Source organism: Mytilus californianus, unplaced genomic scaffold (assembly GCF_021869535.1).
Source record: "Mytilus californianus isolate M0D057914Y unplaced genomic scaffold, xbMytCali1.0.p SCAF_7, whole genome shotgun sequence".
Lineage (NCBI taxonomy): Eukaryota > Metazoa > Mollusca > Bivalvia > Mytilida > Mytilidae > Mytilus > Mytilus californianus.
Genome location: NW_026262723.1, coordinates 17,884,998 through 17,910,617, shown reverse-complemented (window position 1 = coordinate 17,910,617; position 25,620 = coordinate 17,884,998). Strand labels below are relative to the sequence as shown.

Sequence of the window (25,620 nt, the reverse complement as noted above, 5' to 3'; positions counted from 1 at the left end):
GATGGAAGTTTAAAACCACCTTGACTGGCTAGCCTTAGCCTAGTCAGCCCTGCATAGGGCCTTTTAATGTTTTTCAACAATTTAATTCGATATTATAATTCCAAACAACTTATATAAAATGATTAAGTCTTTCAACGAAGGTTATAAATGATTAGCAAGGATGCAAATACTAAACTTTAGAACGTAAATAAATATCTTTAACAAATGAATTCAAAATAGCAATTTCTATTCAATTTAACAAATATGTACTGAATAAGTGTCATGTAAATCTTTAAATATAGAAACACGCAATTTCTATTTTTTAAACAAGGGAAACAACAATTACATGATAATCCTATCTGCCAAATGTATTTAGAAACAATTTGTTTTTATAAACAATTACTAATTAGAAAAAAAAACACACACACTGAAGAATACATGTGTTTTAGTTGCAACAACTTTATTGTTAATAAACAACTGCCAACCTGACAATAAACGAACACTGGTTTGGAACAAACTATACACTACGAACGACAACTTGACCTAGTATGTTACTCTTATTTGTTGATAATATAAACAAAAAATTATTTTAAAAAAAACGGTAATATGTAGCAATTAATAAAAATCAGAATGCCGTAGTAAAAATTATCAGGAAATTGGTCTGCTTTGCCGCCCGGAGATGCCGATGAGTGAACTTGTACAAAATCATGTTTTCAGGGGAAGTGATGAATTGTCCTTGCCAAAATAACAATTAATTCAGGTATCTAACATTGCTAACATATATTGATACCACGATAATACATTGATAATACTGTCTTGTTAAATATACCTTATTGTCAAAGAATGCAGCAATAGTGTCGTCATCGACGGCCAAAGAAAAAACCGTGATGATAAAGCATGCAATTCCGGAAATTGACCGTCTCTGAAAATATTAAATTTTAAAATTGAGTTATCGTCCTTTTCGCGCCAGACGACTATTGAAAAGGCTACAATAACTTGTGTTCAAGTGTATGGATCTCTCTGAAATTGTACTGCAAGGTACCATACCACAAAGGGAAGGCTGGGATTGAGTTTGGGGTGATGAATTATAAGGGGGTTCAAAAAATTGGAGGGGATTTTTTTCCCCTTTTTTCTTTAAAATTTACCATTTTAAATTGGTTATTTCTGATTTATATATAAAAGCAAATAATAATGATATGGTTTGAATAGGTAAATTAAAAATTTTTAAGTTCTTAGACCACATTCATTCTGTGTCAGAAACCTATGCTGTGTCAAATATTTAATTACAATCCAAATTCAGTGCTGTATCAAGCTTGAATGTTGTGTCCATACTTGCCCCAACTGTTCAGGGTTCGACCTCTGCGGTCGTATCAAGCTGCGCCCCAGCGGAGCATTTTATTCATTATGGCTAAATTTATTATTGACAGTAACTGGTCTTCAGCGATCATTGGCATACAATATCATGCAAAAATTGTCTCATAAGTAAACCGTTTTCCCAACTACATGTATATGATGGTAAACCTTACTTTTGGTAACTCTACATATGTTACAACAATAATTCTAAACAGAGTTCCTGTTAGACAATATTCAAGAAAAACTTTTAATTTATGCAGCAACTTGTACCAGACCAGTATTTTTACATTAGCTGCTAAGTGTTAAACACCCATCTATTAATAAATTCGATGCAAAAAATACAGACCGTAGTTTTTATTTTTGAAGAATTATTGGGATAAAAATTGCCATAAAAATTTTAAAAGAGGCGAAGGATACCAAAGGGACATTCAAACTCATAAGTCAAAAATAAACTGACAACGCCATGGCTAAAAAAGAAAAAGACAAACAAACAATAGTACACAAAACGACATAGAAAACCAAACACTGAGCAATACGAAGTTACGAACCCAACCAAAAACTGGGGGTGATCTCAGGTGCTCAAGTATGTAGATTATATAGGGGAATCTTGATTATTTTTTTTGGTTGGGGAGGGGATATAAAACAAAAAAAAATTAAACATTGTGTAATCAGTTATCATGATCAGATACCAAAAGAAATATGTGGCTATCCATATTTTCATTTTTGCTTTTTCACAAATTAACGTAAAATTTGCTTGATTTGCCATTATATCAAGCTTAATGATTTCCCTTGTAATCTAAAATATTTGTGTCTCCCTAGGGGCAAATAAAGATTCAAGAAAAAATAGTTATTACATCAATTTAAAACTAATCTATAAAAATTACCATTAAATGTTTTAAACAGTTGAATTTCTTAAAAAAATCATCATATTTTAAAACTATTTGTGTTTGTCTGAATATTTGTTTATAAATATAAATTGTTTTCAATTTAGACTTGTTTATATTTTTTCGTTTGGGCTTGTATTATATTTGCCTTCGGGTTTATATGATTCGTTCATCCTATTTTGACTCTTTCAAAATTCAAGAGTCTATCCTAAATTGAGGTAAACTATATGGCCTTCCAAATACCGTTTCGATTCCTAACATCACTGAAGAGACATTAATTGTCGAAATCCAGATATGGTGTACAAATTTTTGCACCTCATGTTTGCGGTATACCATCTTTTCCGCAAGTTTATTATTTTCTGTTTGGCACTAAATTAATAATAAGATCTATTTTATTACGCTTGTGATCCGTTTATTTGGCAATCGCCAATGGCAGTCAGCAGGGTTTAAGAACATCAGTTGTTCGACCTGCTAGTCAAATGCGTTTTGTTAAAATATACTTTTTCACTCATTTGGTCTTTTGGAAAATGTTGTTTGTGCTGTATTTAGACCCCTCTACCAAGAAATTTGTTTTGCATGCACACGTATAAAAATTGCAGTTTTTATCCAACGCAATCATAGGTTTGAACGTTGTTTTCAATTTAGACTTGTTTATATTTTTTCGTTTGGACTTGTATTATATTTGCCTTCGGGTTTATATGATCCGTTCATCCTATTTTGACTCTTTCAAAATTCAAGAGTCTATCCTAAATTGAGGTAAATTATATGGCCTTCCAAATACTGTTTCGATTCCTAACATCACTGAAGAGACATTAATTGTCGAAATCCGGATAATGTGTACAAATTTTTGCACCTCATGTTTGCGGTATACCATCTTTTCCGCAAGTTTATTATTTTCTGTTTGGCACTAAATTAATAATAAGATCTATTTTGTTACGCTTGTGATCCGTTTATTTGGCAATCGCCAATGGCAGTCAGCAGGGTTTAAGAACATCAGTTGTTCGACCTGCTAGTCAAATGCGTTTTGTTAAAATATACTTTTTCACTCATTTGGTCTTTTGGAAAATGTTGTTTGTGCTGTATTTAGACCCCTCTACCAAGAAATTTGTTTTGCATGCATACGTATAAAAAAAATGCGGTTTTTATCCAACACAATCATAGGTTTGAACGTTGTTTTCAATTTAGACTTGTTTTTGTTTATAAATATATATGGTACAAATTAACAACACATTAGCAACAAATGACAGATAGACTTGTTTTTGTTTATAAAAATATATGGTACAAATTAACAACACATTAGCAACAAATGACAGATATATAAGCCTAAAATTTGGTCTCTTGGACAGTCAAGGTGGTTAAACACCCCAGGCCAGTAGTAGCAAATGGGTGATTAGTCTAACAGTATCTATCTTCCTTAATTGTATTTGCTAGGCAGTCATACATAGTTTGTACATGACATTAGAATGTAAGATATACATGATACAGTTATCTTCGATAATGCATGTAACCATTGAGTCTGAATCTCTGTAAAACATCATCAAAAACAAAGAGAAACTACAAAATGTGAATTCAATATCAAACAGTATGTTGAATTCACTCATCAAACAATATTAAACTAGTTAATTAAAAGAATTTGATCAGAGAACAATTAAAGGTCTGTATTTCCACCTGAAATGCAAATCTTTTAATTTGAAAATATTAACTTCTGGTTGAAAATGTCCTTTCTGGTGTCAGAATATAGCATATCTTTCACAAATTCCAAAAATACATAGTTTATGGTACTTTTTGATGAAATAAGGTATATGACAGCTACTTCCAGTTGACTTACAGGCACTTCAGGTGTCAAATAATCAGTGCTTTGCTTTTGTGCCAATTTGCATTTCATTTGCGCCAATAAAACAGGTAAGTACAGGTAAATAGTATAAAAAAAATAGTTTTATTCAAAAGAGACTTTAAATAATAACATTAAAACACAGTTTTTGATTGCATAATAAAACATATTCCTCCGAAATCAGTCATTGTAACCATAATGAAAGCACTATACACTGATACGTTCTTAATAAGAGACTTTTCATAATAATGTTAAAACACAGTTGTGTTACAAATTAACAAGATCATAAAACCTAAAAGAAAGCACTATACACTGGAGTAAAACCAAAAGCTTGTTTTGACACAAGACTTGTAATCAACGGCTCAGATATACTATAACCTATATGTGTATAGTCATATAATATAACCGACTTATTTCCTCCATATAAAAATAAGGAGATGTGGTATAATTGCCAATGGACGAAAGCAATTATAGGCAACCGTACGGCCTTCAAAAATGAAAAAAACCCATACCGTATAGTTGGCTATAAACAGCTCTGACATGAAAAATATGAAACAATCCAATTGAGAAAACTAACGACCTATTTGTCTCAGAATTGACAATGTCCATCTTGACACCTAAGTAACTCTCAGTTTTATATTAGAAATGAGTATGAATTTACTTAGTTACCCAGGGGGAATACTCTAAAAAAAATTGTTATTCACGATGTAGCAATGAATATTTTAAACTTTTCCGTTCTATGTTACCAAATGTAGATTTTGTTTTTTGGCGCAAATGAAATATAACCTTGTGGCGCAAATAAAAGATTGGATTTTGTAAAAATTGGCGCAAATGCAATGCGCCTAAAATAATAGTTTACTTGACAGTGATTCCAAAATCATATGATTTGGATGTTCTTTTGATTGAAATAAGGGAGATAATTTGCTTCTATATAAGAAAAAGTCTTTGTTTGATATCATAGATTTCTTCTCACTTGTTACGAATACAGGATTATTATGGAATAAAGTTCAATATAAAATAAGATGTTTTGGGATTTGAGTTCTACGACAATGTTATACCACTACATCCATAGAAAATTTGGCTGCTTCCAAAAACTAATATTCTCTGATCTACGTTTGATATTTACAATATATACATAATATTCCTTGTACAACTGTTCATATTGTTTCGTTGTTTCTCATTTGAATAACAAAATCCTCATTAGCAATGTTACAGTCTGATATGATAAATTCTTAATTTTATCAAAAATGTGGTGATAAAGTTCGTAAAAGTTATTTGCAATTAAAAACAGTGTATAAACGACCTCTACTCTAATCATTACAAGTAATACTGAATGAAAGATTATAATTATTCTAACAAAAATAAACTAAACAAAAAATTAATATTTGCTTCTCGCCAACACTGGTTAAAAAAATATCTGGTTTTAGGTCTTTTCTTTGTATGTTTTATGAATTATATCACCATACAGCTTATATCAAACATTCCAACGGAGAAAAAAACTCCTATAAGTTGTCATAGAACCATTTAGACTGGAAAGTATTGGAGTTTTGACAAGTCGCAACTAACAATTTAAATAAAAAAATTATTAGTAGCGATAACAAGCAAAAGTCAAAATTTAGAACATGACCTTCATCTGTGACCTTGACCTCATTTTCTTTTTGAAGAAAATAGAACCTCAAATCAAAAGATCCTAGGTCTCTGTTACTTAAGGATTACAAGTTGCAATTACATTTCACTTATGTTGAATACAAAAATATTCTTGATATCCTGAGGATATAATCAATTTTGAGAAAACGGACAGTTTGCGAAGGAGTAGTGATATCTAGAAAAACAGTGTGTCAGGGAGATAACTCTTATCAAAAAAAGTAATCTCTTAAAGAAAGTGTTTTTCAAAAGCATAAAAACTGTTTTCGATATCAAATGTCAAATATCTAATCGACATATTGCAAAACCACAATACAGCGCAAGAAATGTATGGTGGAAGAAAAAAAGTGGAAAGAACTAATAAATAATCAAATAGTTAAACATATCTGCACTTAATAGTCGTTTAACATCAATAAAATTGAGAATGGAAATGGGGAATGTGTCAAAGAGACAACAACCCGACCACAGAACAGACAACAGCAGAAGGCCACCAACAGGTCTTCAATGCAGCGAGAAATTCCCGCACCCGGAGGCGTCCTTCAGCTGGCCCCTAAACAAATATATATACTAGTTCAGTGATAATGAACGCCATACTAAACTCCAAATTGTACACAAAAAAAAAAATACATATGCAATTTTTTCAGTACATGTATCAGTAAAAAAATATACATATACAAATATCATCTATATGTGAAATACACTAAACACACTAAAAATGATATATCTGTTCTTCAAACTTCAAATTAATTCTTCATTATCCACAAGGAGTCTCAAAAAAATATTCAGTATCTGTTAATCAGTTAACTTGGTAATGTTTTAATCAAGTTTAGAGTGAATACCTGATCCAAAGATTCATATATTATTCAAATTTTTATACCTCATTGACATTTGATGTTTCTATCAACAAAGCTCATTACTTTAAATTACAAGTGAAGTATGCTTAGCACACTAACATATGCAACCTTTTGTTTAATTCCAATTGTTTTGGATTGCTTAAAGAAATTTGAAAATATGAAAACCACATAACAAATGACTTCGGATATTTTTTTATTTTATAGGATATTAATATTTGTATAAGCTGAATCTTGTTTTTATAAATGTCATAACAAATTTAGGGATGCAAAAGCCTATACCTATTTCATTAACAACAAGTTCTTTTTGGCGATATTTGTCTTGAAGATAAATTCTAGAAATCCCAAAGTATGGAATGTTAAAGAGCAATAAACTTACACATTCTAAAACCTTGTCATGGACAATTTTTGCTTTATCTATAATCAAAATTTACAAAATTAAGTTTGACCTTATTTACAATTTCATTGAGGTTTCTGTTCAGGTATTCAATTAAATTTCAGATGAACAGTTTGATTTGCCACTTAAAAAGAAGAAATGTTTTAGTTAATTTTCATTGCTAATTTGTTATTAAAATCCTGGACACTGAATCTCATAGAGTTTCACGTTTGTTGTACTGCCTTTAGGTTGGTAACATCCCAGGTAGAATGTTGTTGCACTTGTGAAAAAAAGGCAGAATGGATGCTTTATTCCTATGTCACTGGTATTGTAGTAGAATAACAGGTTAGCAGAAGTGTCAAGGATGTGAAACTGATTGTAAAAATCAACTACAATTACATTGTCTGCTGGTGTATTTGTTATACTGATTGGGCAAAATGGTTGATCCTTTGTTTTTAAATCTTGACACCCTGTGTATTGATTTAAAATATCCCCACCCTTACCTAATACCAACACCCTTCCTCTATAGTCCTCGGAACGGCAATCTACAACAAAGATATTTTCATTACTGGTGCTGGTAATTCTCAAAGGATATGAAAATATATTGTGTTTATGTTTATCGTGTTCATACACAGTTAGATGATTCCCCTCCTGGTCCATTTCAATCACCACTCTTCTTCCTGTCGCAGGGAAGAAATCACCAGGACTCATTGCACCTACAATAACCTTGCGATCACTTGTTATATGGACACTTATTATCAATAATGGATCCACATTGTATTTTGAATCACTAACTTTACCAGTCTTTCCATTGACAAGTTTAAGCTTTGATGCTGTTTCTGTAATCAAGAGATCATTATTTTGTGTGACCGCTATACCCCGTAGTTCAGTGTTTATGGTTAATAATGTTGTAAGAATGTTCCCCTCTGACTTTACTTTTTGTAAGAGTTTAGATGCACCATCACCTATCCACAAAGAACCATCAAAACAAGCGGACATAAAGTGACAATATTTTAATCCAGTGGTGAACTCCTTGTTGACTTTCATATTTTTTACGGTATTGCTGGAACTAATGTCTTCAAACAATGTCCCAACATTTGATTGTGAGATGCTCCCTGGTTTAAACTGTGGCACACTTTTATAAATAACATTGACCCCTTCTACATTATCATCAATTGATTTTGCTATGATGTCAGCATTTTCAAAGAAGAAAGACATGTCCATTGTTGTAAGCATTTCTTCTGCTGTCTTATAATTATTTTCTATTTTTTGTCTGCTTGTTAAGACTTTTTTTTTCTCTTTAGAAATTGAATCTTGGATGCTTTTCATATTCTGATTAACTTCTTCTATGAGTTTGAGAGCATGTTTATCTACCTCTCTTTTTAATGTTTCCCTTTGATGTTGAATATCTTGAATGGTCTTCTGACAATTGGAATTCTCATTCACTGTCATTTGATTAAGTGTTCTCTCTCCATCATCTAGCTTCTTCTCATTCATTTCTAAATTTTCTTTTGTTTTTTTCAGACATTCTACTTTCATTTCATATGCTTCTTTAATTTCAATGAAAGTATGTCCAGCATGGCCTTTTGTGATACAGCTTGGACAGGCAAGTTTATCACAATTACTACAGAAAATACAACATGATTGTGTTGTGTGTACTTTACACTTGATGTTTGTTAAGTCCAGGTTTCTAATATCACCACTCACTCCTACCTGTTTTATATCAACTATTGTGTGGTCTTTAGCACTTTTAAATTTTGGATGAACTTTTTCACAACACTTATTACACATTAGCAAGTCACAATCAAGGCATTTCCATTTTAACTTGGTCTCTGATTCACAAAGGTTACAAGAAATAATATCCTGAGCTTTTATGACAGATTTTGATAAGGCCATCTTGTACAGGTAGTCTACTTCCTTGATTTCAAAAGTGAAAGTCCAGAAGAATAAAATTCTATTTATATCTATAGAAAGATTTATATAGTTATACTGAGTTACATCGTTAACAATCTTGGTTCAAGGGCCCAAAAATTATATCTAAATCTATGTAAAGGTGTATTCAGTGATATTGTTAAAAATAAATGTATTGATTCTATAGGTTTAAAATGTACTATTTATTTTGAATGTTATGATAAAAATTCAGGTAGTGTATAGTACATTTAAGGATTAATTATTTCTTTAGAAGATAAAAATATCTGTAAAATAAGACCAAGTTTTGGTAGTAGCATTGGTTTCTCTACAACCTTGATTGATCTTAAATTATTAACCTACCTGGCCAAATGAAGCAGTATTTTGCTTTAGTCATCAGTTGACAATATATATATATATATAAGTTATCTTTTGACCTTCCATTAAATTTTCATTATTTCATCGCCTCTTAAATCACTGAATAAATTGAACTAAACAGGCCGTATTTAATATAAAAACAGTTTTGATAAATCCTAGTATCTTTAAGATTAGGAAAATATCATGGCTGCCAGACTCAATTCTTCATTCTAATTATTGTGTGTCCATCTATCTGGGTCAATACACCTTGCGATAAGTTGAAATGATACCTGTGTCAGGCCTAACAAAAATTTAAGCCTAGTATCTTTGATGAGTTTATTTATCAGGTATGTTATAAACAATCCTCACTTATTATTATACAATATAAGTTTACATACATACTTTTTGATTTTGATAATTTTTTGATAGGTCGCCTAGAGTTATGGGATTTCAATCTTAAAAGAATATTCAATTTTTCTTATATTTGACAATAATTCACATACAAATTCTTTTTAGATTCATTTTCAATATGAAAATAAGTACATGTATATGTGGTATGATTGCCAAAGAGAAAACTGAATCCACTGAAGACCAAAGCAGTATCCACAACTATAGGTTGTCAAAGGCCTTTAACAATCAGAAAAAACCCATATCATATAGTAAGCCTTAAAAGACTGTGGGATAACAAAATGGGAAAAAATTCAAAAGAGAACACAAACAATCTGTATTTGGCTAATAACATGATTTACCAAAAGAAAAGTGTAGAGACGTCTAAAGCAGCCTGGGAAAAGCATGCTACATGTAGTATGCAATGCCAAAATATTTGTATCAACAGAATTTTATCATCCCTGTTTGCGAGGAGGTCTTATTAATAATAATATTAATTTATTATTGAACTTTTGCTGACTTACAAACTTTCAAATGTATTAGAAAAGTACAGAAAAAACATTTCCATAAACCTTTATCCCCTATAAAGAACAATTCTAAAGTTTATTAAGATAAGCAGTACTCGGAATGATATATACAAATCACAGATATATAATTGCAACTCAAATGGACAGATTAAAATTAGTTATTGACTCATTACAATTTCATTTAGGTTTGAATAAACACAACAGGGGATGGTTTCATAAAGGTTTCACAAACCACGTCTCTTTTGGGGAGAAATTTAATATTCATAGATATTTTGTTTTGTTTACCTACTGGTTCCCAGATATGATCTGTATGCTTCATCTCGTAGAGACACAACTTGTGAACGTTACCAGTATAAATACACATGGATAGTGGCGAAATTGAATTCTGAGGAAGACCCAAACTAGAGGGAGGGGTAGTACAGAATTTTAGTATAAGTTTATACTCTTGGAAGTTTGGGGCATATAAATGTTGAAAATATGCCGCACAGCCCTATATTTTGACCTTTGAAAAAAATAGTAGTGCATATAAACTTTCCATTCTAGGATATAATTTTTTACAAAAACTTCATAGTAAAAGTGGCACAGTTTTAGCAGTAAAAGGAGTTCCTATGGAAAATTGCATTGTCTATATTTACAGAAGTGCAATCTATAAGTTACTAAGGAGCAACTTTTTATTTTTGAAGTTCCAATAATATTTTTTATGCCCCCGCCATAGCGGTGGGGACATTAAGTTTTACCCTTGTCCATCTGTACGTACATCCCAAAATTGGTTTCCGTTCTCTGACTTCAGTTTGCCTCAACCAAATGTTATGAAACTTCTACAAAATGCTTATTACCACAAAACACAGATCAAGTTTGAATTTTGGTGGCGTCACTTTAACTGTTCTAGAGTTATGCCCCTTTATAAATGGAAAAATTGCAAAATATTTAGTTTCCGTTCTTTAACTTAAGTTTGCCTCAACCAAATGTTATGAAACTTATACAAAATGCTTATTACCACAAAACACAGATCAAGTTTGAATTTTGGTGACGTCACTTTAACCGTTCAGAGTTATGCCCCTTTATAAATGGAAAAAATGCAAAATTGCTGATTTTTATACGACCGCAAAAAAATTTTTGTGGTCGTATATTGGTATGACTAGGTGTCGTCGTCATCGTCGTCCGGCGTCGTCCGAAGACACATTGGTTTTCGCACTCTAACTTTAGTTTAAGTGAATGGATCTCTATGAAATTTTACCACAAGGTTCAATACCACAAAAGGAAGGTTGGGATTGATTTTGGGGGTTATGGTACCAACAGTAAAGGAATTGGGGGCCAAAAAGGGGCCAAAAATAAGCATTTTTGTAACTTCCAGACATAACTTGTGTGTTAGTGTATGGATCTCTCTGACATTGTACCACAAGGTTCCATATCACAAAAGGAATGCTTGGATTGATTTTGGGGGTAATTGCCTCAAAATTTTAGGAATTAGGGGCCAAAAAAGGGGCAAAAAACAAGCATTTTTCTAGTTTCATGACAATAACTTGTGTGTATGTGTATGGATCTTTCTGAAATTGTACTACAAGGTTCCATATCACAAAGGGAAAGCTGGAATTGAGTTTGGGGGTAATTGCCGAAACGTTTATGAATTGGGGGCCAAAAAGGGGCCAAAAATAAGCATTTTTCTAGTTTCCAGACAATAACTTGTGTTCAAGTGTATGGATCTCTCTGAAATTGTACTGCAAGGTACCATACCACAAAGGGAATGCTGGGCTTGATGATGGGGGTAATTGCCTCAATATTTTAGGAATTAGGGGCCAAAAAGGGGCAAAAAACAAGCATTTTTCTAGTTTCAGGACAATAACTTGTGTGTAAGTGTATGGATCTTTCTGAAATTGTACTACAAGGTTCCATATCACAAAGGGAAAGCTGGGTTTGAGTTTGGGGGTAATTGCCCTAAACGTTTAGGAATTTGGGGTCAAAAAGGGGCCAAAAAACACATTTTTCTAGTTTCCAGACAATAACTTGTGTTCAAGTGTATGGATCTCTGAAATTGTACTGCAAGGTACCATACCACAAAGGGAAGGCTGGGATTGAGTTTGGGGGTGATGAATCATAAGGGGGTTCAAAAAATTTAGGGGGGGGGGATTTTTTTTTTTTAACTTTTTTTTTCCTTTTTTCCTTTTGTTTTTCTTTTAAAATTTTCCATTTTAAGTTGATTATTTCTGATTTATATTTAAAAGCAAATAATAATGATATGGTAGGAGATGCACACCAAACAGGATGTGTAAATTATTATATAATAAGTATTGTGCAATAGCAAGAAATTTTCAATTGCACAGTATTGCACAATAGCAAGAAGTCTTCAATTGCACAGTATTGCGCAATAGCAAGAAATATCCAATAGCACAATATTGCGCAATAGCAAGAAATTGTCAATTGTACAGTATTGCGCAATAGCAAGAAATATTTAATTGCACAGTATTGTGCAAAAGAAGATACTTCGTATAAATTGCTTATTTCTTGACCAATTTCAATGGGGTTTTATTCTTGAATTCTTGGGGTTCTTTAATATGCTGAATCTAACCGTGTATTTAGTTTTTGGATTTTGGGCCCCGTTTTTAAATTGGTCCACATTGAGGTCCAAAGGGTCCAAAATTAAACTTTGTTTGATTTCATCAAAAATTGAATTATTGGGGTTCTTTGATATGCCGAATCTAACCGTGTATTTAGATTCTTAATTTTTGGTTCCGTTTTCAAATTGGTCTACATTAAGGGCCAAAGGGTCCAAAATTAAACTTAGTTAGATTTTAACAAAAATTGAATTCTTAGGGTTCTTTGATATGCTGAATCTAAACATGTATTTGGATTTTTGATTATGGGCCCAGTTTTCAAGTTGGTCCAAATCGGGGTCCAAAATTAAACTTTGTTTGATTTCAACAAAAATTGAATATATGGGGTTCTTTGATATGCTGAATCTAACCATGTATTTAGATTTTTGATTTTTGGGCCCCGTTATCAACTTTGTCCACATTTAGGTCAAAAGGGTCCAAAATTAAACTTTGTTTGATTTCATCAAAAATTGAATTCTTGGGGTTCTTTGATATGCTGAATCTAACCATGTATTTAGATTTTGGATATTGGACCATAATAGGTGAATGTCCAATTTAAAATTTTTAAGTTCTTAGACCACATTCATTCTGTGTCAGAAACCTATGCTGTGTCAAATATTTAATCACAATCCAAATCCAAAGCTGTATCAAGCTTGAATGTTGTGTCCATACTTGCCCCAACTGTTCAGGGTTCGACCTCTGCGGTCGTATCAAGCTGCGCCCTGCGGAGCATTTTATTAGTTTCTGTTCTCTACTTAAGTTAGCCTCAACCAAATGTTATGAGACATACACACAATGCTTAATACCACAAAACTCAGATCAAGTTCAAATTTGGGTAGCGTGACTTTTACTGTTCTTCAGTTATGTCCCTTTATAACTATATGCTATGCAAGCGGGGGCATCATCTGTGTCCACATGTGGACACTATCCACATTTATTTTTACTTGCAATGATTGATGAGTTACTAGTTATTTAAACCCAACACTGGCCTCATTGACGCTATGCGTACAGCTCCACTTAAATCGAATACTAGATAGGAAATATGTCTTTTCTTAAGAATTTCCACACATTTTGATATTTCACGAAAATTCAATGAAAATAGGTAAATTTCCATTGATTTTTTGGACTGGAAAAGTGCATGTCTCAACAAATCAGATCTTTTCACATCATGTTTATTTTTTACATTTTATATATCTGACTTGAATATCGAGGTTATCGAAGTGATTTTGTCAAATTTCACCCAGATCTCTACATTTAGCGTATTTAGGTTGTAAATGATAACACTTTATTAGAAAAGCTAGACAAAAAAGTTCTATTTCACTTTCTTATGTGTCTTGTCATCAACTTGAAACATTTTTATGCCCCCGCCGTACCGGAGGGGGCATTAAGTTTTACCCTTGTCCGTCTGTACGTACTTACGTACGTACGTACGTACGTACGTCCGTCCGTACGTCCCGAAATTGGTTTCCGTTCTCTAACTTGAGTTTGCCTCAACCAAATGTTATGAAACTTATACACAATGCTTATTACCACAAAACACAGATCAAGTTTGAATTTTGGTGGCGTCACTTTAACCGATCTAGAGTTATGCCCCTTTATAAAAGGAAATATTGCAAAATTTTTAGTTTCCGTTCTCTAACTTAAGTTTGCCTCAACCAATTGTTATGAAACTTATACACAATGCTTATTACCACAAAACACAGATCAAGTTTGAATTTTGGTGGTGTCACTTTAACCGATCTAGAGTTATGCCCCTTTATAAAAGGAAAAATTGCAAAATTTTTATTTTCTTCTAAATATCAAGTTTATATAATATATTTTTAAAATTGGAGTTATCTTCCTTTGACCATGATTATAGTTGAATCAACTACAATCAATGCTTTATACAATGCAATGTTTAATTTTGACTACCACTGATAAAACACAGATCAAGTTGAATGTGGGTAGTGTCACTTTAACCATTATTGAGTTATGCCCCTTTATAAATAGAAAGATTGCAAAATTTTTTAGTTTCCATTCTGTAACTGAAGTTTTCCCCAACCAAACATTGTGAAACCTATACACAATATTCATTCCAACAAAACTCAGTAAAGATCAAGTACATTTTTTTTGTTTCAGTTCTCTAACTTGAGTTTGCCTCAACCAAATGTTATGAAACTTATACACAATGCTAATTACTACATAATACAGATTAAGTACGAAATTAGGTGGCAACACTTTTACCATTCTAGAGTTATGTCCCATTATAAACATAAAAATTGCTGAATTTTTTAGTTTGTCTCAACCAAATGTTGTAAAACTTATACACAACCGTTCTAGAGTTATGCGTCATTACAAATAGAAAAATTGCTGAATTTTTAGTTTCTGTTCTCTACTTCAGTTAGCCTCAACCAAATGTTATGAGACTTACACACAATGCTTATTACCACAAAACTCAGATCAAGTTCAAATTTTGGTAGTGTCACTTTTACCGTTCTTCAGTTATGTCCCTTTATAACTATATGATATGCAAGCGGGGGCATCATCTGTGTCCACATGTGGACACTATCCACATTTATTTTTTTTATCTTTAAACAATTCAATTAATGATCGGGGCCTAACATAGCCCTTACCGAACTTATAAATCCTATCATTTTCTGCAGACCTCATGTAATAAACAGCTATTGCATCATAACTTTCCATAATAAGTTATATTTTTCATGGTGATTGAAAGCAATGGAGGTAGATGGTTGGTAATTACCCAATTGTAAGTAGAAATGATAACAGGCAGAACAGAATATTTTTTTGGTCTACTCTATCAGAAGGGAGATAACTCAATTTTATTTTGATTGTTTTTATTTTCAGGTCAACTTTACAGAGAATGATTATCATGAAGAATTTGACAGAGACCAGATTGTTTACTTGTCAGGGGATTCCCCTAATGTACTAGAAGATCTGTCTGATGACCATGTGTACATAATTGGAGGACTAGTAGACCATAACCAGTATAAGGTTTCATATTGCTTTATTTCAGTTTATATTTTTATTGAAGATAATTACATTACTATGTGGTATGTTTATAAGGGCATCTTTTATATCTGTTAGTCAGTTCTTTTAAGTCAAATTACTAGTTTTCACACAAAGAGCTGAATTTAAAAAACAAAGAAAAAATTAGTTTAATTTTGCAAATAAGATTTTGAGTACTATGTTCTGCAACATGCAGAAATCAAAGTCCTATATTACAGTCCTTCTGTAAAAAAGGATCCTTCATAAGTGTTTTATCTTATTTTAGAATGAAACAATATTCGTAAAATTCTTTAAGAAAAAGAGAAAGTACTTTTATTTTTTATTGTATCAATTATTTTCTGATGTTATCATATTTTTAAAGTCATTTAGGTTATGCAATATACTAGTGATTGGAATTAATTGTATTACCATATATTATGTGAACGTTGTTTTATGTTATTTCAGGGTATGTGTCATCAGCTTGCAGTAGAACAAGGAATGTCACATGCACAGTTACCTATTGGACAGTATATTGAGATGAAGTCTCGTAAAGTACTCACAGTTAATCATGGTATTGAAGTTTTTTTTTGTGGTGTATTAATGGGGTATAAAACTTTTAAGGGAGATAACTTCTTACAGATCAGCATAGCGCTTTATTAGCATTGTGAAATTAACACATATTTACATGTACCACACACAAATGTTTTAAGCAGACAACATCTTCTTGTTTTGCTGTTGGATATTGTTTTGTCGATTGATTGATTGTTGGTGTTTAACGCCACATTTACCATATATATGGCTACATCATCTTTGATGGAGAAAGCTGGAGTACCTGGAGAGAACAATTGACCTTTGGCAGTAAAACTGACAATCCCTGTCAATAAGATCGCAGTCAAAAAGACCTTACCACTAGCAGGAACTAACGCTTGTTTTGTGGAATATATCTATATTCAACCAAAGTGGTAAAAGACTACCAAGATTCACAGGGAATTGACTTAAGATAATGTAGTAATATACAGAAAAAATAAGATTTTATTCTTGTAGATTATTTGAATAGAATACTGTGTACACTGTAAAATAAAGGGGAATAACTCCATTGTTTTAAATAGAATAACAATTAGTTTTGACTTTGGACCAGTACAAACTAAAATAGTTATATTATTAATTTATTTGTCCCTCATGATCCTATTTTTATACGACCGCAAAAAAAATTTGCGGTTGTATATTGGTATGACGTTGGTGTCGTCTTCGTTGTCATCGTCCGAAGACACATTGGTTTTCGCACTCTAACTTTAGTTTAAGTGAATGGATCTCTATGAAATTTTACCATAAGGTACAATACCACAAAAGGAAGGTGGGGATTGATTTTGGGGGTTATGGTACCAACAGTTAAGGAATTAGGGGCCAAAAATAAGCATTTTTGTAACTTCCAGACATAACTTGTGTGTTAGTGTATGGATCTCTCTAACATTGTACCACAAGGTTCCATATCACAAAGGGAACGCTGGGATTGATTTTGGGGGTAATTGCCTCCAAATTTTTGGAATTAGGGGCAAAAAAGGGGCAAAAAACAAACATTTTTCTAGTTTCATGACAATAACTTGTGTGTAAGTGTATGGATCTCTCTGACATTGTACCACAAGGTTCCATATCACAAAGGGAATGCTGGGATTGATTTGGGGGTAATTGCCTCTAAATTTTAGGAATTAGGGGCCATAAAGGGGCAAAAAAACAAGCATTTTATTAGTTTCATGACAATAACTTGTGTTCAAGTGTATGGATCTTTATGAAATTGTACTACAAGGTTCCATATCACAAAGGGAAAGCTGGGTTTGAGTTTGGGGGTCATTGCCCTAAACGTTTAGGAATTTGGGGCCAAAAAAGGGCAAAAAAACAAGCATTTTTCTAGTTTCCAGACAATAACTTGTGTTCAAGTCTATGGATCTCTCTGAAATTGTACTGCAAGGTACCATACCACAAAGGGAAGGCTGGGATTGAGTTTGGGGGTGATGAATCATAAGGGGGTTCAAAATATTTGGGGGGAGGGGGGGGGGGGGTTCCTTTTTTTTCTTTAAAATTTTCCATTTTAAATTGGTTATTTCTGATTTATATATAAAAGCAAATAATAATGATATGGTTTGAATGGGTAAAGTAAAAATTTTTAAGTTCTTAGACCACATTCATTCTGTGTCAGAAACCTATGCTGTGTCAAATATTTAATTACAATCCAAATTCAGTGCTGTATCAAGCTTGAATGTTGTGTCCATACTTGCCCAACTGTTCAGGGTTCAACCTTTGCGGTCGTATCAAGCTGCGCCCCAGCGGAGCATTTTATTAACATTTATAGTGCTTCCTTAGTTATACTATATGTTTTATGCCCCTGCTGTAGGCAACAGGGGCATTAAGTTTTACCCTTGACCGTCCGTCCATCTGTCCGTCCATCCCATTTTTATACAACCGCAAAAAAATTTTGTGGTCGTATATTGGTATGACATTGGCGTTGTCGTCGTCCGGCGTCGTCGTCGTCGTCCGAAGACACATTGGTTTTCGCACTCTAACTTTAGTTTAAGTGAATGGATCTCTATGAAATTTTACCCTAAGGTTCAATACCACAAAAGAAAGGTGGGGATTAATTTTGGGGGTTATGGTACCAACAGTTAAGGAATTAGGGGCCAAAAAGGGGCCAAAAATAAGCATTTTTGTAACTTCCAGACATAACTTGTGTGTTAGTGTATGGATCTCTCTGACATTGTACTACAAAGTTCCATAACACAAAGGGAAAGCTGGAATTGAGTTTGGGGGTAATTGGTCAAAAGTTTAAGAATAAGGGGCCAAAAAGGGGCAAAAAATAAGCATTTTTATAGTTTCCAGAAAATAACTTTCTAGTTTAAGGACAATAACTTGTGTGTAAGCGAATGGATCTTTATGAAATTGTACTACAAAGTTCCATATCACAAAGGGAAAGCTGGGTTTGCGTTTGGGGTAATTGCCCTAAATGTTATGGAATATGGGGCCAAAAAGGGGCCAAAAAACAAGCATTTTTCTAGTTTCCAGACAATAACTTGTGTTCAAGTGTATGGATCTCTATGAAATTGTACTGCAAGGTACCATACCACAAAGGGAAGGCTGGGATTGAGTTTAGGGGTGATGAATCATAAGGGGGTTCTAAAAATTGGGAGGGGGGATTTTTTTTCCTTTAAAATTTTCCATTTTAAATTGGTTATTTCTGATTTATATATAAAAGCAAATAATAATGATATGGTTTGAATAGGTAAATTAAAAATTTTTAAGTTCTTAAACCACATTCATTCTGTGTCAGAAACCTATGCTGTGTCAAATATTTAATCACAATCCAAATTCAGTGCTGTATCAAGCTTGAATGTTGTGTCCATACTTGCCCCAACTGTTCAGGGTTCGACCTCTGCGGTCGTATCAAGCTGCGCCCAGCGGAGCATTTTATTATTTCTGGACTCTAACTTAAGTTTGCCTCATCCAAATTTTAAGAACCATAACACAAAGACAGAGTTTAAATTTGGGTTTTGAGTCAATTATCGTTCTAAAGTCATGCCCCTTTTTGACTTCGAAAATTGCAAAGCTTGAGCTAGGGGCATTCGTTTGCTTAGACACATTCTTTTATTTATTTCAGTTTTTGAAATTCTGTTGAAGTACACAGAGACAAAAGACTGGAAAGAATCATTCTTTTCTGTGATACCTCAAAGGAAAGTGGTCAATAGTACTGACAAGGAACAAGTTAGCACTAAACAGGAAACAGATGTTGATAATGATCCTTCAATGGACAATGCTAAATTAACTAAAACTGGTTGTGACAGTATTGCGATGAACGATACAAGCTGTAGAAACACATGCGATATAAAACAGGACTTTGAACTCTTACAAGTAACTAGTAATCAAGAAATTCCAAATACTTCTCAGGATAACCAGTTTAAATGCAATGCCGTAAAAAGCAGACCTTTTGAAAATGGTTCTCAAGGAATACAGAAGGAAGATTTAAGTACTTTAACTTGTGATAATGAAGAAAATAAACAGACAACATAAATTGTGCAAATTCTTAGAAATATTATGTTTTATAGATTTGATTATTTATTTATGTGATTTGACATGATATAAGGGGAAACATTGGAAAATGAATTGATAAAATATTCTGTATATAAAAAAAGAGATGTGGTATGGTTGCCAATGAAACAACTATCCACCAAAGTTCAAATGATGTGGATATTTATTGGCCTTCAACAATGAGAAAATTCTGTACTGTGTAGTCTGCTTTAAAAGGTCCCAAAATGAAAAATATGAAACAGTTCAATTGAGAAAACTAACCACCAATTGATAAAATATTTTCAATTAAAAAAGGAATTCATAAATATTCTTTATATAAAAAAAGAGATGTGGTATGGTTGCCAATGAAACAACTATCCAACAAAGTTCAAATGATGTGGATATAAACGGCCTTCAACAATGAGAAAATACCATACTGTATAGTCAGCCTTAAAAGGCCCTGAAATGAAAAATATGAAGCAATTCTATTGAGAAAAATAACGGCCTAATTTATAACAAAACAATTTACGAAAAAAAACAAATATGACAGACATGAACCAATGACAACCACTGAAATACAGGCTCCTTTTATAGTTGTATTTATACATGTTGAAGGATTTTTTTTTATTCACTATATATACAATGCCATACATTTATTTCATGCATTAAAGGACAAATTTTTAGTAATTTCCATGTCAATTTTTAGTAATTTCCATGTCAATTTTTAGTTAAACCAGCTGAGCCAACACACGTTTTGATATTTTGTTCTATAAGTGGATACCAGTGGTGTGCAGAGTTGTTAATTAAAAAAAATGCCACTTAAGAAAACAGCATAATCTTATTGGTTGACATATTTAACCTATCATATCAGCTTTTTCAGGACAAGGTAAAAAGACATGTCACTGAAGTAGAGTGATGGAATCAAAATGTTGACATCATGATAATTATTCTGGAAGGTCTTAGTTACAGTTTACACATAGAAAGTTATTTGTAGAAATTGGCAATGTTTTTGTTTGTATTATGCACTGAATATATTGTAGTATTATTCTTCCAAATAGAGTACACCATACTAGGCTTACATTGTATCTGTACAATTTCCATTTGCTTTTACCGGCAGAGCTGATTGACAGAGGTACTTCTCCCAATGGTGTTGGGAATACTCTAGGGGTGAATGATTACCGCTGGTGCTGGAGTTTGTGTGCACATTTATATTATCGGTGCACATCCAATTTATTTAACCATCAATTTTTGGAGAGGGTTGTTAGATGGCACATTTTTATCCATGATTCTTAAAACTCAGTTGTCTTGTACTGGGTACTTATATTTGGGATTGCATGAGGTCATGCGTATTTTCAGACTGTTTATGATGTGTTTAAACTAAATCTGTTGGATGTGTACTAATTGATACTTTAGCCTGGGATATGATTTATTATTAGTTGGAACTTTGAACTAGTTTTAAGTAAATGCAATTCACTTATATATGGGCTTTGTGCTTATTAGTCCCCTACCGACGAAGTTGAAGGGGACTTTAGGTTTGCACTCTGTCTGTCTGTCTGTCTGTCTGTCTGTCTGTCTGTCTGTCTGTCTGTCTGTCTGTCTGTCTGTCTGTCTGTCTGTCTGTCTGTCTGTCTGTCTGTCTGTCTGTCTGTCTGTCTGTCTGTCTGTCTGTCTGTCTGTCTGTCTGTCTGTCTGTCTGTCTGTCTGTCTGTCTGTCTGTCTGTCTGTCTGTCTGTCTGTCTGTCTGTCTGTCTGTCTGTCTGTCTGTCTGTCTGTCTGTCTGTCTGTCTGTCTGTCTGTCTGTCTGTCTGTCTGTCTGTCTGTCTGTCTGTCTGTCTGTCTGTCTGTCTGTCTGTCTGTCCATCCATCCCTCAGTCCGGCAAATCAGTTTTCCACACTTGTTTTCTTCGTGCTTGAAGATATTGATTTGCTATTTGGTATATTGTTTTATCATGACAAGTTACAGATCAAGTTCGAATTTTGTTCCGGTCTGATAATTTTGTGCAGAGTTATGGTCCTTGTTCATATTGTTTTTATGTTAGTTTTTTGTGCTTCGTACCCATCTATTGAGTAGAGCCATTCACAACTGATTTTTGTTTCGCCTGCAACAAAAGTTGCAGTATGCCAGACATAGGTATTACTATATAGAGGCGGCATAAACTATTTGTATAAAGCTTTATATTTCAGAACATTTGCAGAAGGTAGAAGACCGAGGTGCTTCATATCTTGTACTCAGATACCTTATGTTACAAAGTTTCCGTCAATCATCTGTCAATTGTTCTTGACCTCATTTTCATGGTTCAGCGTCTGCTTGAAAAAAATTTCAGTTTTTTTGTCATTTGAATTTCTCACTTATTATGAGTAATAGGATAACTCTATTTGGTATATGGGTTCGTGGCAACGTCTACATGTCCATGTTATTAACCTTTACCAAGCCAGGAGCCTGTTATTCAGTTGTTGTCATTGATTGATGTCTGTCATATTTGTTTTTCATAAATTATAATAATTGTTATAAATTAGGCCATTTGTTTTCTCCTTGGAATTGTTGCATATTTTTTCATATCAGGACTAGTCATAGCTGACTATACAGTATGGGTTTTCTCATAGTTGAAGGCCATACAGTAACCTATGATTGCTTACATCTACGTCATTTGAACTCTGTTAGATAGTTGTCTCATCAGCAATCATACCACATCTCCTTATTTTTATATTGTACCTATGAATTTAAGTTTCTATTGGTGTGTTCTTTTCCTTTTAATAACTGGGTTTTCGGACTGAAGTTCAGTTCAGGCTGTTTCTGTGTGTTAACTTTGAACTGTTCAACTAATGCTTTTCAAATTTGAATAAGGTGTTACCGATCACAAAATAGAGGTCAAGTTCAATATTGATGATTTTCACTTTTGACGTTAAGGAGTTATAGTCCTTGATTGATTGAAAAATGGCTCTTCTGTACCAACGTTTCCATGCAATAACTTAACTGTTAGTGATGACATATTTGAGGTCACATTCCATATTGATGATTTTCACTTTTGCCGTTAACTTATTGTCCTTGATCGATTGGAAAATGGTATTTAATGACATATCAATGCAATAAGTTGAGAACCTTTCAACCAAGGCTTTTCAAATTTCCATATATTGTTACTGTTAAAAAAATGGGGGTTAAGTTTGATATTGACAAATTATACTTTTGTTAGTCCCCTACTGGCGAAGTCGAAGGGGACTTTAGGTTTGCACTCTGTCCGTCTGTCTGTCCGTCCGTCCGTCTGTCCATCCGTCAGTCCTGCAAATCAGTTTTCCAGACTTTTTTTCTTCATGCTTGAAGATATTGATTTGATATTTGGTGTATTGTTTTATCATGACAAGTTCGATTTTCACAATTTTTGCTTTTCTCCTTAATCAGTTAAAGCCCTTTCCCTAGAATTAAATTTTTGATGAAATACTTATTAATTACTAGATTTCTGTTCAAAGGGAAATAACTCATTTTTTTTTTAGATTTGTAAAAGACATTGTATTAAGATATATGACATTTCGGATTTTTTTCCTTTTCTTTAGTAAATTGTTTGAAGAATTTAGTGGTAGTTTTGCTCCATTACAATGAATTTCTAACCGGTAGGGGACTATGTATTGCCATGCAATACTCACAGAATGCTTGTTGTTTGGGAGTTATGGCCCTTAAATGCTTTAACAATGACACTAATAAATATATGAAAAACCTGGTATGATAATTTTGACAGCCTCTTGTTTGAATTATGTGTTTGTTTCAATGTTGTTCTATCAATTGTTGATGGTACTGGTTTATTGGTTGCTTCTTTTAAGTATTTATTGTGGTCTGTTGTTCTCCTAGTTTAATTATTAATTTGAATAAATCTGAACCCCTGCGTCTCCATATTCCCTCTACTGAACTGCACTTATCAACAAGCCTACCATACAATAGGTATTTTTATTTCTTTATAGTGCGTGAAGATAATGTGGTTGAAATTTTTGGTTGGCAGTTGCATAATGATTAACTACAGATAGATAGGTTCTTTTTCCTTTTTTAATATATTATACTGAAAGAAGATTAAATTTCTAGAGTAAGTACCCGGTATAGGCCTAAAATAATTTCCGTCCTTCTGTTCACTTGATCTTTTTAAGCTAACACAAGATGCTTTAGTATTTCAGAATTTCAGAATGCGAATGGGTCACACATACCATCAAGCTGCAGTTTTATTTCATTCCTTTAAACTAAACAACTGCTGTTTGTTTCAATGTTGTTCTATCATTAATTACTATATGAATAATATGGTAGGGAGAACGTGTTACACCAAACTCCATTATCGAATTAAATCAGTAAATCAAAGCATGTTACAGGTTATCTCCCATTTATAAAATGCATTTAAATGGTTTAGACCCTCAAGCTGAGAAGGTAATACTCTCAAACATGGAAAAACTAAGACAAATAAGTCTTGTACAACTCAAATTAACCTTTTACTAAAGGAGAAAATTGGCTTATCAGTTTAATTGAGGTCTGGAGCTGGCATGTCAGTAACTGCTAGTAGTCCTTTGTTAATTTATGTATCATTGTCATTTTGCTTAGTTTCTTTTGTTACCTATTCTGACATCGGACTCGGACTTCTTTTAAACTGAGTTTTACTGTGTATATCGCTGTGTGTTTCTTTATTCTACATTGGCTAGAGGTATAGGGGGAGGGTTGAGATCTCACAAAACATGTTCAACCCCGCCGCCTGTCCCAAGTCAGGAGCCTCTGGCCTTTGTTAGTCTTGTATGTTTTTTAATTTTAGTTCATTTATATGTTTTGGAGTTTAGTATGACGTCCATTTTCACTGAACTAGTACACATTTTAATTTAGGGGCCAGCTGAGGACCACCTCCAGGTGCGGGATTTTCTCGATGCGTTGAAGACCCATTGGTGGCCTTCAGCTGTTATCTGCTCTTTGGCTGGGTTGTTGTCTCTTTGACATATTCCCCATTTCCACTCTCAATTTTATTTGACCTATTTAAATTTTTTACATTGTACTGTCATCAAGTTATTGCACAGAAATTGTTTGGAGCTGGTTGACTGCCAATTTTCCGTCAAATAAAGGACCATTACTCAATGGCAAAATTGAACTGTTCCTTGATGTGATACATATTTGACATATTTATGATAAAATGTTAGTATCTTTTAATAAGATTGACCCTAACAATAATGTATATGATCAGTGCCAACAAAGGTAAATCTTTGATAAAATAAAATAAAAGATGATCATTTCTGTTAGAAGAGTAGATGTTTCTGTAGCAGGACAACTTCCCCTCTTCATCAAACCAAAATTACTTCAATTTTAAATATTTAAGATTTCTTATTTACGAAATGGGAGTTAATTTAAGATTTGATGATTTTTATGCCCCGGCCGTAGCGGAGAGAGCATTAAGATTTACCCTTGTCCGTCTGTACGTCCGTCTGTCAGTCCGTACGTACGTCCCAAAGTTGGTTTCTGTTCTCTAACTTTAGTTTGCCTCAACCAAATGTTATGAAACTTATACACAATGCTTATTACCACAAAAAAAACAGATCAAGTTTGGATTTTGGTGGTGTCATTTTAACCGTTCTAGAGTTATGCCCCTTTACAAATGGAAAAGTTGAGGAATTTTTCGTTTCCGTTCTCTAACTTAAGTTTGCCTCACCCAAATGTTATGAAACTTATACACAATGCTTATTACCACAAAACACAGATCAAGTTTGAATTTTGGTGGTCCACTTAAACCGTTGTAGAGTTATGCCCCTTTACAAATGAAAAAATTGCTGAATTTTTCATTTCCATTCTTTTACTTTAGTTTGTTTCAACCAAATGTTATGAAACTTATACACAATACTTATTACTACAAAATTCAGATCAATAACAAATTTGGGTAGCGTTA

General features: G+C 33.1%; 1 protein-coding gene across 1 annotated transcript in view; it reads left to right on the top strand.

Moving 5' to 3' along the window:
* Positions 1–20,413, top strand: part of LOC127709299 (uncharacterized) — a 37,455-nt gene extending 17,042 nt beyond the window's left edge. Inside the window, exons 4-6 of the mRNA XM_052214766.1 lie at positions 15,533–15,679; positions 16,139–16,244; positions 19,320–20,413. Of these exons, the coding sequence (XP_052070726.1) occupies positions 15,533–15,679; positions 16,139–16,244; positions 19,320–19,729 (663 nt within the window). The 3' untranslated portion in view covers positions 19,730–20,413. The remainder of the gene's footprint in view (positions 1–15,532; positions 15,680–16,138; positions 16,245–19,319) is intronic.
* The last annotated feature ends 5,207 nt before the right edge of the window (positions 20,414–25,620 follow it).